General features: G+C 46.8%; 1 protein-coding gene across 2 annotated transcripts in view; it reads right to left on the bottom strand.

The window, feature by feature from the left end:
• letm1 (leucine zipper-EF-hand containing transmembrane protein 1) overlaps positions 1 to 16,592 on the bottom strand; it is an 18,920-nt gene continuing 2,328 nt past the window's right edge. Inside the window, exons 2-15 of one of the 2 annotated variants that reach the window (XM_023812469.2) lie at positions 14,393 to 14,450; positions 13,551 to 13,989; positions 11,233 to 11,376; positions 10,179 to 10,316; positions 9,359 to 9,562; positions 9,144 to 9,263; positions 7,393 to 7,524; positions 7,187 to 7,312; positions 6,974 to 7,102; positions 5,750 to 5,884; positions 5,465 to 5,658; positions 3,117 to 3,273; positions 2,636 to 2,782; positions 1 to 720 (exon numbers count right to left, since the gene is read on the bottom strand). In XM_023812469.2, the coding sequence (XP_023668237.1) occupies positions 715 to 720; positions 2,636 to 2,782; positions 3,117 to 3,273; positions 5,465 to 5,658; positions 5,750 to 5,884; positions 6,974 to 7,102; positions 7,187 to 7,312; positions 7,393 to 7,524; positions 9,144 to 9,263; positions 9,359 to 9,562; positions 10,179 to 10,316; positions 11,233 to 11,376; positions 13,551 to 13,989; positions 14,393 to 14,450 (2,129 nt within the window). In that variant the 3' untranslated portion in view covers positions 1 to 714. Of the gene's footprint in view, positions 2,783 to 3,116; positions 3,274 to 5,464; positions 5,659 to 5,749; positions 5,885 to 6,973; positions 7,103 to 7,186; positions 7,313 to 7,392; positions 7,525 to 9,143; positions 9,264 to 9,358; positions 9,563 to 10,178; positions 10,317 to 11,232; positions 11,377 to 13,550; positions 13,990 to 14,392; positions 14,451 to 16,592 lie in introns of both variants that reach the window. The other variant, XM_023812468.2, reaches the window with a different exon arrangement.

Below are 16,592 nucleotides of genomic sequence, written 5' to 3' on the forward strand. Positions count from 1 at the left end.
TCAGTTAGGAACCAAACTTTATTGAATTAAAATAAATTCTGTCATAGTATGTAAATATGAACATTTACAAATATGACAAGGCAGCTTGAGAATATTCTAAAATACACAGCTACTGATTTAAAGTAGCTTCAAAAGTGAGAATTTTAGTCAATTTCTATATCTGATATTTTGATGGATTATTCCTTGGTGTCAGTCAATCTGTTAAATATTTTAAATAAAACTGATATAAATATAATTGCATTAAATAGTACAAAATGCTGGATATAGTAATTCTGAAATGCTTATTTCAGGAATAAATGTAAGACTGCATCCAGCATTTTCATACTAAATTCAAATATATACTGACATTTACAGCAGTACTCATTGCATTCCTGCGCAAAAGTGATGCAGACAAATTGGGCAGGGAGCGAAAATTAATGCAGTGCTAAGCGGCTTTGAGATCTCACAGGCCACTGCGCACCAAAACATTTCACCCCATACAGTTCCCAAAAACTGGAAAACACCTTCAGAATCAAGAGTTCATCTTTCAAAACAATAAGAAATATTATCTAATTAATAGCAAATTAAAATGACACCAAATTCCCGAACAAAACTGCTTAAGGTCTTTTGCATTCATTTCTTGATACCCCTCTTTCAGTCAAACACCCAGTGCAGCAAACACTACACATCACTTCGGACGGATCCCATCTCCCTACAGCTGCCTGCAGAAGACATTTAAACCTGAGTCCAAAAAAAAAAAAACACAATTAAAAGCCACGCTTGATCATAGTGCAGCCCAATATAGGCCTTTTCTGTTCATAAAGGGGCTCACAGCACTGTTACGGCTGAACACCAAGCTGATGTCCACACCCCAGGAGACATGCCATGATTTATCTGTAAAGAGTAACATTTTATAAAGAAATCCGGACGGGAAGCAAGCAGTGCCATCAAGGGGCTGCATACCACTGGCTAAAAAGCAAATCTTCTCAAACACCAATGACACACATACGTCCAGGGGGCGGGACTTCCTGTCCGTCACGCAATCACTGCCAAAAAAGCATGAAGCAATGCTTCAGCTGCCAGTAGCCACAAGTCTCAAGTTACTCCCAAGAGAACAGCTCGATTGTTGAGGACAAAGCAGCCTTGTGCTGCTTGGGTTTACCCAATAACACCTAAGCAATACAAACAGATGATTTCCAACACATCAGGCCAGACCAAACGAACCGATTACAGTTCTAACATCACAACTCCTACGACAAAGTGCCCTTTCACCTTTGGTAAATCAGAGACTCAGCGCTACAAACCCCTCCCTCGCACGTACACAAAACGGATACACAGGTACATGCGAGGAGAAACCCTGCAGTGGCAGGAGAGTCTTCTCATCCGTCTCATCCAAGCGTGTCACTTTGCCCCAAAAGTAAGTGTGTTGGGATAGACAGCAATTAACACACTGCACAATGGACAGCCTAGAACAGGGCTCTTCAAATCTGGACCTCGATTCCAAATCCAGGCCTTGTTTTCAGTTCTCCCAGGTAGTTAGTTTAATAATTACTGATTCTGATTGGTCAGAGGCTTCACACCTGACTGACAGGTAAAGGAGGGCTGGAAAACCAGCAGTGCTCGGACCTCGAGGACCGTGATTTGAATAATCATTAACTACATTTAATGATTGACGATTAGATCTGATGTCAGAAGCAAAATAATAAATAAGAGGTGATCAGCCAGGTCCAAGCACCGCAGGCCAGCAGGACCTTCTGAGCAGATCAGAGACACAGATTAATGAGCGAGCATATGGTCCACGTAGCGTCGTATAGCATGTAAAATGGCTGCCGAAATCCTATTGGCTAATGCCGGTCATGTGCTTTTCCAGTATCATTACATCACTGTACATATTGACTTAGGCTAAGACGAAGGCGGTATGGACTGGATTGGTCCAGTGGTTTTACAAATACAGATGTCATAGCACCCTCTATGGATGTAATCACACCAGTTTTGCTGCACCTCCTTCGATATGCCTGCCAATGTTGGCCTGAAGACTGGCCAAAGCATTCGAGTTAGAGCGGTTGGTTTAAGATGGGCGTGGTGAAGGGCGTGGCATTTTGGGCGTCACTGGGGGTCACAATGCTTATGTAGCTGGCCCCACTAGCTTTTCTTCAAATGTTTTTTTGCCCTAAAATCCAATGGGCAGCTAAGGCCATAAAAACTAGAACATTTTGTGGGGGCGTGCAGAACCCCACCTACTGGCAAGCAAAGGAGGCCTCTTTTGTTCTGGCCAATGTGTCACAGACAGCAAGTCATAGAACCAAATTTCTACATGCTTGGACCCCTAATCATAATTTGCATTTATGGAATGATGATAATGATGATATGATGATACACTATGCAGCAAAATGTTTAAAATGTTTTCATTCCCAAATATGAATATTAATGAAAGGCAAACAGACTCAAACGTTACTATCCATCCTTAGCATTCTGGCTTAAATGTATTAATCAGATTTATCAGATTGGAACTAAACATGGAGGTGCACATTTCCTGCTCACACATGAATTGTACATGTCTGTCTAATGACGGGAGTCCAACGCGAGGCCTCATTTGCGCGGCATGCTGTGACTCGGTCTGGCCCCCTAAGGCTCAGACACGGACTCAGCTCTGCACCTCCACAGCCTGCTCCTCCTTCTGCTTCGCCTTCTCTTTGGCCTTCTCCTTCTCCACCAGTATCTCCTCCTTCTGCAGCATCGCCATGATTTCAGCCATCTGCGTGGTGGAGATGTTTATGTCCTCCTTGTCGATCAGCTCCACCACCTATGGGACGGAGAGATAAACATGTGACCTGGGGGGCGGGGCCTAGGGTTAGCCACACCCCTTAAGTGCATGGATCCCTGATGTTCCGGGTGGATGATCTGAATACAGATAGAGAGTGATTTCTTTATGCAGGCCGGGTCAGGGAGATGAAGGGAGCTTCATTTGGCACCACTAAAGTGATCAATACCGTAAATCATCTTTTTTGCTCAAATCACATACAGATATTTGACCTGAGAACTTCATACAACAGCAGCTCAGTTCCTGTCATAGAAATAAATAACGTACGTAAAATGCAACGTTTCTCACGAGTCTACATGATCATCAAAACCCTAACCTTAATGACGTCATCGATGTCGATCTTGCCATCCTTGTTTTCGTCCAGCGCATCAGCGATGCTCTGCAGCTTTTGCTCCGGAATGTTCTGGATCTGCCGCATGATGGTGATCAGCTCGTCGATGCTGATGAGGTTCTCCCTAAAGTTGAAGTACAAGCTGCATACAGGAATTGATCACTGAATTTGACAGAGAGTAAGATGGTGGTGTGTGTTAAAGGGTAATTGGGGGCGTGGCCCAGAGTCCTGCACGGGTTTGGGTACCAGCGGTTATCTGACAGGTGACCCGCAAATTTTGATGAAACGGGTGAAAAATATCGTGGGCCAACAAAAAATACCCTAGGGCCCCCCTATTCAAATCTGGCCCTCGATTCCAAATCCAGGCCTTGTTTTCAAGTCTCCCAGGTAGTTAGCTTAATAATTTCTGGCTCTAATTGGCCAGAGGCTTCACAACGGGCTCTTAGAAAGCTAGAAAACAGCAGTGCTCGGCCCTTGAGGACCGTGATTTGAATAGCCCTGCCCTAGGGCAATGTTTTAGTGACACACAAAAAATTTCTGCATTGAAGATAAAACGTAAAATCCATAGCAGTTTATGCCGGCACGCGCATTCCCAGAAATCTCTCCCGCTCTCATTTTCAAAAAACGCACGCGATCTCCAGCAGCTGTTCGAAAAGAAAACTCGCAAGTGGAGAGTTTAAAATTGTGGCCAATAACTCCACTAAAATCAAGTCCAACGTGGGAGAATTATGTCAGATAACGAAAACAACGTCGTTAAATGCTTCCCTGCGTGTAAAACATGCCTGAAAGTTTTTGTGTATGATAGCCGCAGATGTGGAACTTCATCGCTTAAGAAGCATGTGGAGAACTGTGCTAGGTCTGTCGCATCCCCGCATCACAGATCTGAAGGATAAGCGTGGAGGTCCTGAGCAGTGCCACCACCGCACCCCCACCCGGGAAGCGAGCTCGAGTGACAGATGACACACTGTCAGACGGGGAAGATTCCAGTGATGAGACCTTGCAGTATCAGGATGAAGTGGCTGCTTACATTGATTACAAAACACCTAAAAGATGTCTCTTTTGACGTCTTGTCTTGGTGGAGAGAGCATGAGTGTTTGTTTCCCAATATTGGTCATATTGCGAGATCTACTCTCGCCACCCCGGCATCCAGCGCCGTGAGTGAGTGAGATTTCTCATGCGCTGGACATGTCATCCAGGAGCGAAGGAGTCAGCTGAGGCCATCAACTGTGGACGATATCCTTTTTTTTTTTTTTTTACACAGTAATATAAAGCACCGGACAGTGCACGCTATAAGCTATAAAACCCGATACTGTACAAAGTAGCCTAATGTACATTTTATATAATTTTAGTTTTATTAACACATTTGATTGTAAGCTGGTAAGGCTATGTGTGGGCATGGCAATATCAAAATTGAGATTGGAGGTAGGCTACTACTTGTTTATTAGCCTGTTATTAAGCAGCGTTTTCATTTGGCTATGCCTTTTCAACTGATGTTGCACATGTCACTGGTCGTTTGTTGTGGCAATAAACTTTTGTCTTTAATTTTGGCTATCTGACCGATTTTCATTCGGGTGCGGGTCGGGTGTCGGTATTTATTTATAGCGGGTCGGATCGGGTGCAGAATTTTATTTTATTTCTGTCGGATAATGGTTCTCATACGGGTTTAAGTATGACGGGTACGGGCGGGTGTGGTTTGTCAAAATGAGACCCATGCAGGACTCTGGTGTGGTCCCTCAGACCATGCTGGCTTGTGATTGGTAGTCTCACTCTCCACAATGATTCGCTGATTTGATCTCTGGAGAAAGTTTAATAGCTGTGATTTGTAAAGAGATATAATTTAAGAAGCACTTGTTTAATCATTTTATTGCATAAATTTACTGGTAACTGTCCAAGGTAATCCCTGCGTTTTCACTCTGCTAAAACAGTGTTTGACAACAGCTCTGGATCAAATCCAGACTTAGATTTAACAACAAATAATCCCATGTTTATATGATTTATTCAAAAATAATTTCCATAAATACCATGAAGAAAGAACCAAAGAAGGGAACAGACAAGCAAAACGCGGCACCATAGTCTTAATATTTCTACCATATTTCAGCCAGCGTGGCAGCAGCAGGATTTAATTCTCAGACTCCCTGGGTCTATCACCAAGTGCCCCACCACCATTTTACTGCAAACAAGCCAATCCCATGGGTCATACATGGGTCTTTTAATCAGCGGGACAGACGCAGACTGAATAAACTGCAGTCTCCACACACACCCCAACAGAAATAACAGATTAATCTTGTTAAATCAGTCAAGCTAAAGAACCCCACACTAACGTGAACACTCACCCCAGAGGTGGCGCCGCCCTGCTGTCCATCTGTCCATCCAGCGCCGCCTTGTCCTGGTCCAGTTCGTCGATGATGCTGTCGATGCGGCCGATCATGAGGTTGACCCTTCGGGAAAGGCGCTTGCTGGCCTTTGACTCCTGCACTTCCGCCTCCTGGCCAGTCTTGGACAGCTCCTTCTTCATCTCCTCCAGGTCCTAGTGTCCCAAGTCAAGCCCATCAGGAATCACAGTCGAAACATTCAGAGGTTCGGCTCAGAGGTAGAGCTCGGGGGCTGGGACTCCTTACCTCGTTGTACTCCTGCACGTCGTCCTTCAGCTCCTCCAGCTCCTCCTTTTCCAGAGTCAGTAGCTTTTTCTGCTCCTTCAGTTTGGTGCAAGCATCACTCAGCATGTCAATCTCCTCTTTGGTGATCTCCTCTCCCTGAACGGGGCAGAACGCCGATAAGTGAGGTGGAGGGCAGGGGCTGTACAGGGCCAGTGACACGAACTGGGGGGGGTAGTGCCACACTACACTGAAATAGGGAAAGCCACAAAATGCAGTGATGACCAAATGAGGCTTCATGAACCATTTGCGATTTTTTTGACCCCACTAGATGGCGCTCTTGGTTTGCATTGGGGCATGCTTTGAGCCCTTTTCTTTTTGAAGAGAGCACCATCTAGTGGGGTCAGAAAATACAGCAAATGGTTCATGAAGCTCCATTTGGCCATCACTAATACGGGGTTGGTGCACAATGCATTAAAAGGAGAGCGCCATTAAATGGTACCTCTGCCACTGCTGAAACAGAGCGTGAGAGGAGAAGAGCATCAATCATCCGTGTAATCTACACAAGTATGCTGCTGAAACCAGGAAACAGCAGCCGAAATGCCAGCATTCAACAACTATGTGCATTCACCAGTTCATAAACTTAGTCCTTTAGCACCACAGATCAGGGTAGAAAGAGGAGCATTGACTCAGTAAACATGATAGTATTCTGCTATTCCTCATCTGCATGGTTCGAATTACGAGGGAGCTAAGGGGAGCGGGGCTCCCCAGAGACGGTCCGGGGCTCCCCAGAGACGGTCCGGGGCTCCCCAGAGATGGAGGGGGAGCTCTAAAAAGCTGTTCAGTTTTATGTTATAGGTTATATTTTATATTTTCCGTACATTAAGGTTCCTGAAATTAAAAAAATAGCATAATAGCATAAATGTCACCGTTGTGTGTATAATTCAAACCCTGCTCATCTGAAGTCCAGAGGTGCCCTCACTGTCACCTGCCTGGAATTGCACTGCAGAAGTCACCCAGATGGGTACAGGTTTCAGTCCTGTAAGAGGCACTGCAGTCTCAGTGGGTAATGATGCAGTAACAAGCTTGAGAAAGACAATCTGCGGTCAGCCCTTAGAAATAAGCTGTATTTTAACTGCATGACTGTAAAGTTAGAGCCAACAGGAAGGCAGTGAACTGAGATACGTTCCCAGCCCTGGTTTAGCCACACCCCCACAGCTTGCCAAGGCATAGCCCCGCCCACCTTACCTTGATGCCCTCAAGAACGGGGGCGGTGTCCTTCAGGGTCTCTGTATGGATGGTGGTGTCCACACTGACCAGCTCTTGATCAGGCTCTCCAGCCACCTGTGCCTTGGCGGCAACAGGCTCCGCCTCCTTCTGTGGAATGAGATACGCCCATCTGAGCCCCGAGCTGCACCATTAAACGTGAGCACGGTGTTTGTGGGGGGGGGGGGGGCTTGCCTCGGCCAGCCTCTCCCGCTGCTCCTGTTGGATGGCCAGCTCCTCTTGCAGCGTGGTCTCCACTTTGGTCCTGTTGTCCACCTTGGAGAGTTCCACCTCAGCCACCTTCACCTGGGCTTCCTTAGCCTTTCACACACAAACGCACAGTGTCACATGGGATCAAACACATACAACACAATCTCTCGCACACGCACACGCACACGCACCACAACGTCCGGCAGCGTCTGCAGGGTGGTCTTAAGCTGGTCAGCCGGGGACAGAGTGTCCGGTAGGAACATTGCTCTGGACAGCAGCAGCAGTGAGGTGGGGATTTGCTGATCCAGATGCAGCTCCAACCACTAGAGGGAGACAGAGACATTTTAATTGCATACAGACTGCATGCAGTCAACCATTACATCCTCAACATATCCTCAACAGCCACAAAAATAACCAACAAAATTAAAGAGGAGAGTGCATTTTGTGGATCAAACCGTACAAATAAAATTACAATGGTTTGTCCAACGCTATGCGTTTGTCCAATTGCTTTTTTTTCAAACATACATTAAAAAGATAAGAGAAATTGAAAGGGGACTAACTCAGTACAGATTTCTAATAAAGTAATTTAAATACATTACAGCATGAATATTATCTTAAAAAGATCGATTATAATCACTGAAGTACAGGCTATGCAAAGTTCCGTCTACCACATTCCCACAAAGCGTGACTGTCAGTCTGAAAAGTATCTATACGAGTTCAGATCCTGAAACGTGTTAAAGAGGAAACCATCCATTTCTCTCTCAGAGCATCAGAAGGCAATTTTGCAGATGTAGCTTGTGGTTTCTTGCACGCCCACAAAGTGAGGAGGGAAGTCTTTTTAACCTGCCTGCTGAATGTTAAGGCTGGTTCAAACTTCTCCGCACGCACATTAGCGGATGTGTCCGGTCGAACGTTTACGACACGCTTGACGTCACTGTCTGCTTCCGCGGATGATCACCTGCTGCATTCCAAACTTGCGCCCGCACAGCGGTGAACACACAGCTCTGGACACACTGGGCGTGATCAGTTCACTAGTGTTCACTTTAAATACCGTCATGGGTGCTTTTGACAAGCGTCGGGGCACTTTGCAAACCCTACAGGCTATATACAAAGTAATAAAACTCTTACATACATGTAAATGTGTATGTATGCGAGTGCAGACTTGTCTGAACTCCAAAATCAAACTCTAGCCAGCTCACTTTTGTGGTATGTGTGCAGGGAATATCAGAATAATCTTTTATATTATTGTTAAGAGGATTAATTAAAATAGGATCTTATTATTTGATGTTCAAGGTATTGTCTCCACTAATTGCTGCTGAGTAATTTATGCTAACAATTTTTCTAGAAAACAAAAAATATCATGTTCTAAAAACATTCCATCTACTATCATCTGCCCCAAAATCAGGGATGGGCAGTCTGACCCAGAAAGGGCCGCTGAGTTTGTGGGTTAGATTACTAATTAGAGGACTGATTGGCTGAAGAGTCGTCACACCTGGGTTTGAACAGCCGACCTAAAAGTTATCCCAAAAACCTGCACACACACCGGCCCTTTGCGGATAAGATTGGCCACCGCTGACCTAAAGAGAAAAATGACGTATGAAGAACCTTGTCAGTAGTATCATAAAATTTGTATTAAAAAATCTCAATAAAGATAAATCTTACCACAGAAATTAATGTAAATCAAGAGCTAAGGGGCAGTTATCCTGTGCTGATGTACAGCTCTGTATAAATGGCATGGAAATAAAGCCCCACGACTTAAATACAAAAGGTATTTTCAATGGCTGGCAGTTACTTCTGCTGCTGAATCAGTTTCTGGGTTAACGCAGCCGCCGTGAGAATGACGGTAAGTCAAAGTCTGAAACTACGGGCGGTGGCGCTGACAGCCTGACCTTTGACCCCACCTGCCACGTCACGCCCCGTGTGACAGAGGCGCCTGATTTACCTGTCTGAGCTGATCGCGCAGCCTCTGCTCGGTGACACCCAGTGCCCGCATGCCTCGCACCCGACACGCTGCCTGCAGCTCGCTGACATTCAGGCTGTCCACGCCTTCCTCGGCGATCAGCTGAAGGTGGGAGATGACAGTCGCGCATATGAGACACTCAGAACGCTCTGGCTGGAATTCGGCGACGGTCGGGTCGGCGGCTCGGCGGGCCAGACCTTGTCGTCGGTGCGGATGGCGCGCAGCTTCATGATCAGTTGGAACCGCAGGAAGTTGTTGGTGCCGATGGATTGCAGCTCCAGCAGTCGGCACAGGGCCACCAGCTGGGGCCGCGTCAGGTTGTCCAGTGTCAGCTCATCCTCAAACAGCTTGGAGAAGCGAATGATCTCCTCATTGCTTGGCCTCTCCCCGGAATCCCGGATCTATGAGGAAGATGGTGACGTCTCGCTCAGCGCCTGACACGGGGACACCTCGAGCGCAGACCCCAACGAGAACAACGGCACGGATACAGGAACGTTCTTCTCAGGTAGAAAACCATAACTATTCACTCTACTAAGACAACACATGCTCAACAAATGGTTGTTGATGTGCGTCCACATGAGAAGATGAATGTCGCCGAAGGGTAGATTACATACAAACGCGTCAGGCAGCTAGCAGATACAGAATTGCTTCTCCTTAAAGCAGACATATGGTTTAGGACATATGGCTTACATATGCATGATCTGCTGTCTCGTGGTTCTTGCCAATTCACACAAAATATACATATAGTCATAACCAGGATAGGATTCAGTATGAATCCCAGTACATATGTAACATACACAGGTCTCCAACACTGAGCACACACAGTATTTATAATGGGGCTCACTCCATCATCTCCAAAAACTACAATGAATCAAGTTCTGTGGTAACACAACATAAAGGAAGACAAGGCAGACTGTCCCAGGAAGTGTTTACTCTGCCGGAAGCTGCTTACAGAAGGAGCCAGCAAATAGATTCTCACTGGGAACGGTGGTCAGGAACCTGACTAACGGGCATTACCTTCTGGAAGAAAGTAGAGAACTCCTTAGTCACGTTGTCTTTAGCGGCTTTGTTGCGCAGGGCGATCTCCTCCACTGTGTCCTGGAGAAACTTGGCCATCTCCAGCTTAACCCTCAGCTCCTTCTTCAGTCTTTCCTCCTGTAGCGAACACACATGGCACTTAGCTATACACCACATTTAACACTTGACACACTGCAGCTTAGGCCCTGCACCTAATGCTTTAGCACTCAGCACACTGCGCTCTAGGACTAGCGCTTTAGCGCTCGCTATGCTGTGGGCCTAAGGCTAGCGCTTTAGCACTCACTATGCGGTACGCTGGGGCTAGCGCTTTAGCACTCAGTATGCGGTAAGCTGGGGCTAGCGCTTTAGCACTCACTATGCGGTACGCTGGGGCTAGCACTTTAGCATTCAGCTACCCCATACTACGTTATGGGTCTGGGGTTAGAACTTCAGCACTTGCTATACTGTGCCCTTGGGCTAACGCTTATTTAGCACACAATGACCTGGGGCTAGCGCTACGCTGTGGTCCAGGACTAGCACTTTAGCACTCTGCATGCTGTTCCCTGGGACTAGCACTTTAGCACTCTGCATGCTGTTCCCTGGGACTAGCACTTTAGCACGCGTTACACTGAGGGTTTGGGGCAATAGCTTTTGTGCTGGCTATGCTGTGCCCTGGCGTTAGCGCTTTAATACTTGCTACACTGTGGGTCCAGGCTAGCACTTGAGCACTTTGCACACTGTTCCATGGGACTAGCGTCTTAGCATGCGTTACACTGTGTGTTTGGGGCGAGAGCTTTAGCGCTCACTATGCTGTGCCCTGGGGCTAACGCTTTAGTACTTGCCACATTGTAGGCCTGAGCCTTGCAGTTTAGCACTTGTCATGCTATTTCATGGGGTTACCATTTTAGCGCTTGGCACATAGTGACCTGGGATTGGCGGTTTAGTACTTAGCACGCTGTGCCCTGGGGCTAACAATACACTCACTACACTGTGGTCTGGGGTTAGCGCTTTAGCACTCACTATACTATGTGTTCAGGGATAAAACCATTCCTACCTTCTTGGACTGTGTCTCGAAGGTGGAAGGCAGCATGTTAGGGAAGAGCTTCAGGGCCACAGGAAGTAGAAACTCCATGAAGGGCACAATGATGAAGACCAGGAAGGGCAGGAGCCGGAACACATCCGCACAGGTACGCAAGAACTAAACAAGAGCAGAAAGGTACAATAGCTTCAGCTAATAATCATATTTAAATCATCTTGTTCAGTGAGGAATGGAAGAATTTGGCATATAAAAATCATCATCTTCAACTACAAGCCAATCCATCTTCTAATCTCTTATCCTGCTAGGAATTGTCCCGTGGACAGAGATGCGATCAGAAGAAAAGCCTGCAAATGCAGAAACTCCCAGCCTCTTACCTCATGACTATCAGGTTGACAGGCACAGACTGCAGGTCCTGTTCATTCCTGAGGGACCACAGGTAGTTCTATATATTTATTCCACCCAGCACGAGCAGAGAAGACCAAACTGAATGATTATTTACTGAGCCTTAGCAGGTGTGCTGGCCATAGGACAGAATGAATATCCACCACAGGCAGGGGTCTGACCAATGGGAAGCCATGACTTACATCCAGACTGACCTCACAGAGAACCCCCTAACGCTAGTGCTAACAGCTAAGGGGCCACCGGATTGGCCGCCTTCCACATCCCCTGAGTTCTGACAGGCATGGGGGTAGGTAACAGAGGATTATGTGGGGGTAGGTAATCCTGAAGACACCCAGAGAGGAACACGTTCATAGGTTGGGGGGGGGGGGGGGTGAAAGGTGGTGTTTAACCCCTCCCCTGTCCACCGGGGACAAAGCTTGGCCTGTCGACCTGAGAAAGAGCTTTTGTCCTCCATCCATTGGCATGGAGATGGGTCCTGCGAGCTCCGGCTCCATGAGGAGCAGAGTGTGGGCCAGGCACACAAACACCCTCTTAAAGGCACAGCGTCGGCTCTGGCTCGTCACAGGCGAACACAGAGAGTCTGAACAGCCCGTACAAAAGGAACGACCGAGGGGGTTCGAATAGGTCCGAGTGGGCAGTGTGTAGTTCAGCAGGTCAGGAATTTCTGCCTATGTCCAGAACGTTGTGAGATTGAATCCTGGAGCCAACAGAACAATCATATCATTGAACCCTAAAGAAAGACCCTTTACCCCAACTGTTTCAGGGGCGTCGAACACCGGTCATCCCTTTGCTATAACCCAAAAACAAATAGCAAGTTGATAAATACAAAAACTACCCAATTTCCCAACAGGTATGAATAAAGTATACATATACACAGTATTGTTCAGTCAGAAATAAACTACAGTTTGAGCATTGTCATCACAAAAAAAAAGTGCTGACGAACTACAATTCCCAGTACAGCTGCAGCTGAAAACAGGACTGGAAGTGCTGACAAACTACATCTCCCAGCACCTGTGTAAATTACACTTAAAATGGGAAAAAGATGCATCTGCCCATACTAGTCTACAGCTGGATAAATGAGTGTAAAGACATCCCAGACTGAATCAGCACTCTGAAGCACATGGCTCAGACATACCAGGAGTTCATTTTAAAAATTCGCTTTTTCGAGGGCAAACATCATAAACAGCACTGCTGTTTTCTCAAAATGAGTCACATGACAGGGTTTTCAGCCAAGGGGAAAATGCACTGATGCTGGAAGCATCATTAAAACACTAAAAACCAGGAACTGGGGGGTTTTGCAGCCTCTCCGTTAAGAGACAGACGACAGCCCCACCCCCAATTCCCATGAGGAAAGCAAGCTGAAGACTGAAGCCATTATCCTGGTAATCCAATCCTCACCATCTCTGTGTCACCAAAAACCACCAGAGAGTCTGATGTGACTGAACCAAACCCGGTCACGGTCCTCTGCCCTCTGGAAACACACAGTTCATACACGCCAGGGACTGCAGTCAACTGACATTTCAGTCTGCCCCCTCAAACCCAAACCACCGAAGTTTGTGGCAAAAAGGTGCCAAAGTCTGCATTTAGCTTTGAAGTTGTACCACAGACTACGGATGGCAACCCCTTCAAACAGTGCCCCCTAGGTTTCGGGGGAGGTGTGCGGGTGAGTGGGTTACGACCCGGTATCCATGATCAGAAGGTTGCCGGTTTGAATCCCAAGATTCAGACTGGAGCCACCACAGGACGCTTAATGCCCATCTCCAAGGGCGCTGCCTGCTGGCAGACCCAGTGCCACCCCCAAGCTTGTTCTCACATGATTATGCGTCTGTGTGTCTTATAGAAAGCAGGACGGCAAAAAAAAAAAAGAGTAATAATAAAGTTTCTGTTCCTATTCCATTCCGCACTCCGGAGCGAGGGCGGGTTCAGCTCACCTGCCGCCTCTCGCGGCGGGACAGCACGTTCCCGTGGAGAACCCGCCACAGCATGCGCCCGGTGATGGTGGTGTCCACCCACAACAGCCGGAAGCCGTGGTAATAGTGCTTCAGCTCGTCCAGCACGCGCTGGCCCAGGGAGCGCCGAGCCAGCGGGGCCTCGGCCACGGGGCTGTACACCGGACCGCCCTCCTCCAGGGTCTTGTTCTTGTCCTTCAGGGACTTGAGGGACTTCTCCACCTTGGAGTCGTCGCAGAGCCGGGCGCTGCCGTGCCACCATCGCACGGGGACGGAGGCCGCCCACGTCCCCAGGGGGCCGGGAGGGGGACCCGCCACCTGGCCGCAGTACAGCCGCCACGCGCCCGGGGACTGCCGAAAGCTGCCAGGAGACGGGCTGAAGAACAGCGGGGAAAAGGCGCCACTTCTGAGCCCTTCGGTCCTGACGGAGAAGGCACCGGAAGACTCAGCGCCATCTTATACCTCAGCTAGCTTTAAGCCAGCGGTGGCCAGTCTTATCCGCAAAGGGCCGGTGTGTGTGCAGGTTTCTGGGGTAACCTTTAGGTCAGCTGTTCAAACCCAGGTGTGAGGACTCTTCAGCCAATCAGTTCTCCAATTCGTAATCTAATTAGGGAGCTGCAGCGAAAACCCGCACACACAGCGGCCCTTTCTGGATAAGATTGGCCACCCCTGTTTAAGCATACATAACTATTAGCATTCTGTTAGCATTCTGCTACCACAAGCATGTTTACAACTGTATACAATCATTCCTCTGCTTTACATTTATTCCTTTCCAATAACAATTCAACACATAACTCAGCGAGCCACTCTCCTTGAATGCTTACCTCTGGCTTGTCATTCTGAGAGCTGTGCACTGAAAACAGATCGCATCTGACAGCTGGCCTAGGACAAAGACACCATAACAGATCAATACTTTAAGACAGCTGCTATAAAAGAGGTTAAACGGCCTGACTTGAGAGGGAGGGGTTTCAGGTTGAAATCCCAGCAGGGGGTCGTGCCGAGGCAGTGGGTAGTAACTACTATAAGACAGGCTGTCAGTTTTACATTAATGAATCTAATATTCTGAAAACAAGTCACTTTGAGGAGAAACATCAGCACATCAAATGATCATAAATTTATTATAACAGGTTAATTTGTCGCACTTGGAGAAAGAATGAAGAGGAGCAGAGAAGAGACCTCACACTGTGAAACCTCCACTATTCATCACATATTGGAACAGCATAATAATATTAAACTGCCACTGAAAAATCTCACATTTCAGCTGGTCACCCTTCACTTGCCCTTGGAAATCACCTAGTTTATCCCTGCTTGGCTGTGAGCAGAGGCTGAGTCACAGTAAGTCACACAAGCTCTCAATGTGGACCTGGGGTTCGGACAGGGACAGGAGGTCACAGTCTACAGAAGCAGACAGCCGGCCAATCCGGCGACCCCCACCAGCATGTCACTCAGAGTGAAGCCACAGGAGAACCTGAGAGCGCACTGTCCCCCCCCCAGCGTAGGTGAGCTAAGGTCAGCTGAAGCAAAAATAACATTGATCGACACTCATAAGTGGAAACCCCAGAGCACACGTGAGACAAGACCTCCAGCCTGCCTGACCAGCGCTAATCCCACTCACCGCATCTTCATGCAGTGCCTGTCTGTATGAATGTAATCATGCTTATAGACACATTCACTACAAAGACTCCCCCATAACCAATTTAAATAAATGAGTACATGCATTTCTTTGGAATTTCACTGGTTACTGAGGATTCCAATAAGAGACTGATGCCCAGAAGTATGTAAAGGTATACAGAATGGTCAGTCGGGTAACAATGGCCAGTCGGGTAACAATGGCCAGTCGGGTAACAATGGCCAGTCGGGTAACAATGGTCAGTCGGGTAACAATGGTCAGTCGGGTAACACTGAAGGGGGTTTCATGCAACACTGACTTACGGATTCATACTGACAGAAATGTTCACAAATGAAAATTTTGCTTACAAATTACTGAATTTCATTTCAACTTGTACCCTGGTTTTTTGTTTGACATATTGTATTACATAACCATCTACAGAGCATACCACAGGCCGTCATTAAGTGCAATACCATGCAAAATGCCCACTATCCCCAAGGGCAATATAAAAAGTTATTTCACCATGTGCTTGATTACATGCAGCACGGCCTTCACCAGTGCAAAGTGCACCTGGCACTTTATGGGCGGATCTCGTGTGCAAACATGGCCAAGGGCCTTTGAACGTGACACCAAGGTGGCCTGACGGACCATTGCACGTGAAAAAAAAAGAAAGAAATCGAAAGTGCGCCTTATCTTATAAAAACAGACCATAGCTTTGATCAACCCCACCAAAGCAAATCATAGGTATCACACAGCACTAATATTGAGGACCCGTGCTAAAGGGTTTGGGGAAAATATCTAATCATGATTATTCTGACAGATATTGCGATTGCAATTTGATTTGCCATATTTTTTGAAAGACTAGGTTCAATTCAATATTCAATGTGTAATAGATTTAAAACACATGATGCAGAATTACCACATGAGATAGCATCAAAATATTAACTGGTCTATTTCCTAATGCAAGGATGCAAGAATTTAAAGATATGAATTGCTTCCAACATGCATTTATTAGTTTGAACAATCAAACATAAATCAATTATCAGAAAAGCTGTGATTGTGTTAAGTTTAAGTAATAAAAATAAAAAGAAAGCAAATCCAGTAAGGAAAAGTAACAAAAGGGATCCTGCAGCTAAGGCTGCTTGTACCCCTAATAACAGGGCCTTTCTGAAAGCATCACTGGCCATGAAACAGGTAGGTAATTCACTCATAGCTCAGCAGGTATCGATATTTTTTTCACACCACAAATATAATGCTTTCTTTGGGATTCACGTGGGCGTACACTCATTCGCCTTGGGCTACTGCTGATTGGTGAGAATGACACACAAGGAGGACGACATGAATTTGTTAAACTCTCGGGACTTTTAAGCCCTGGGTCACACATGCTGTATAATGCATACCCTAAATCGCAGCCT

The sequence above is a fragment of the Paramormyrops kingsleyae genome, chromosome 25 (assembly GCF_048594095.1).
Source record: "Paramormyrops kingsleyae isolate MSU_618 chromosome 25, PKINGS_0.4, whole genome shotgun sequence".
Taxonomy (NCBI): Eukaryota; Metazoa; Chordata; class Actinopteri; order Osteoglossiformes; family Mormyridae; genus Paramormyrops; species Paramormyrops kingsleyae.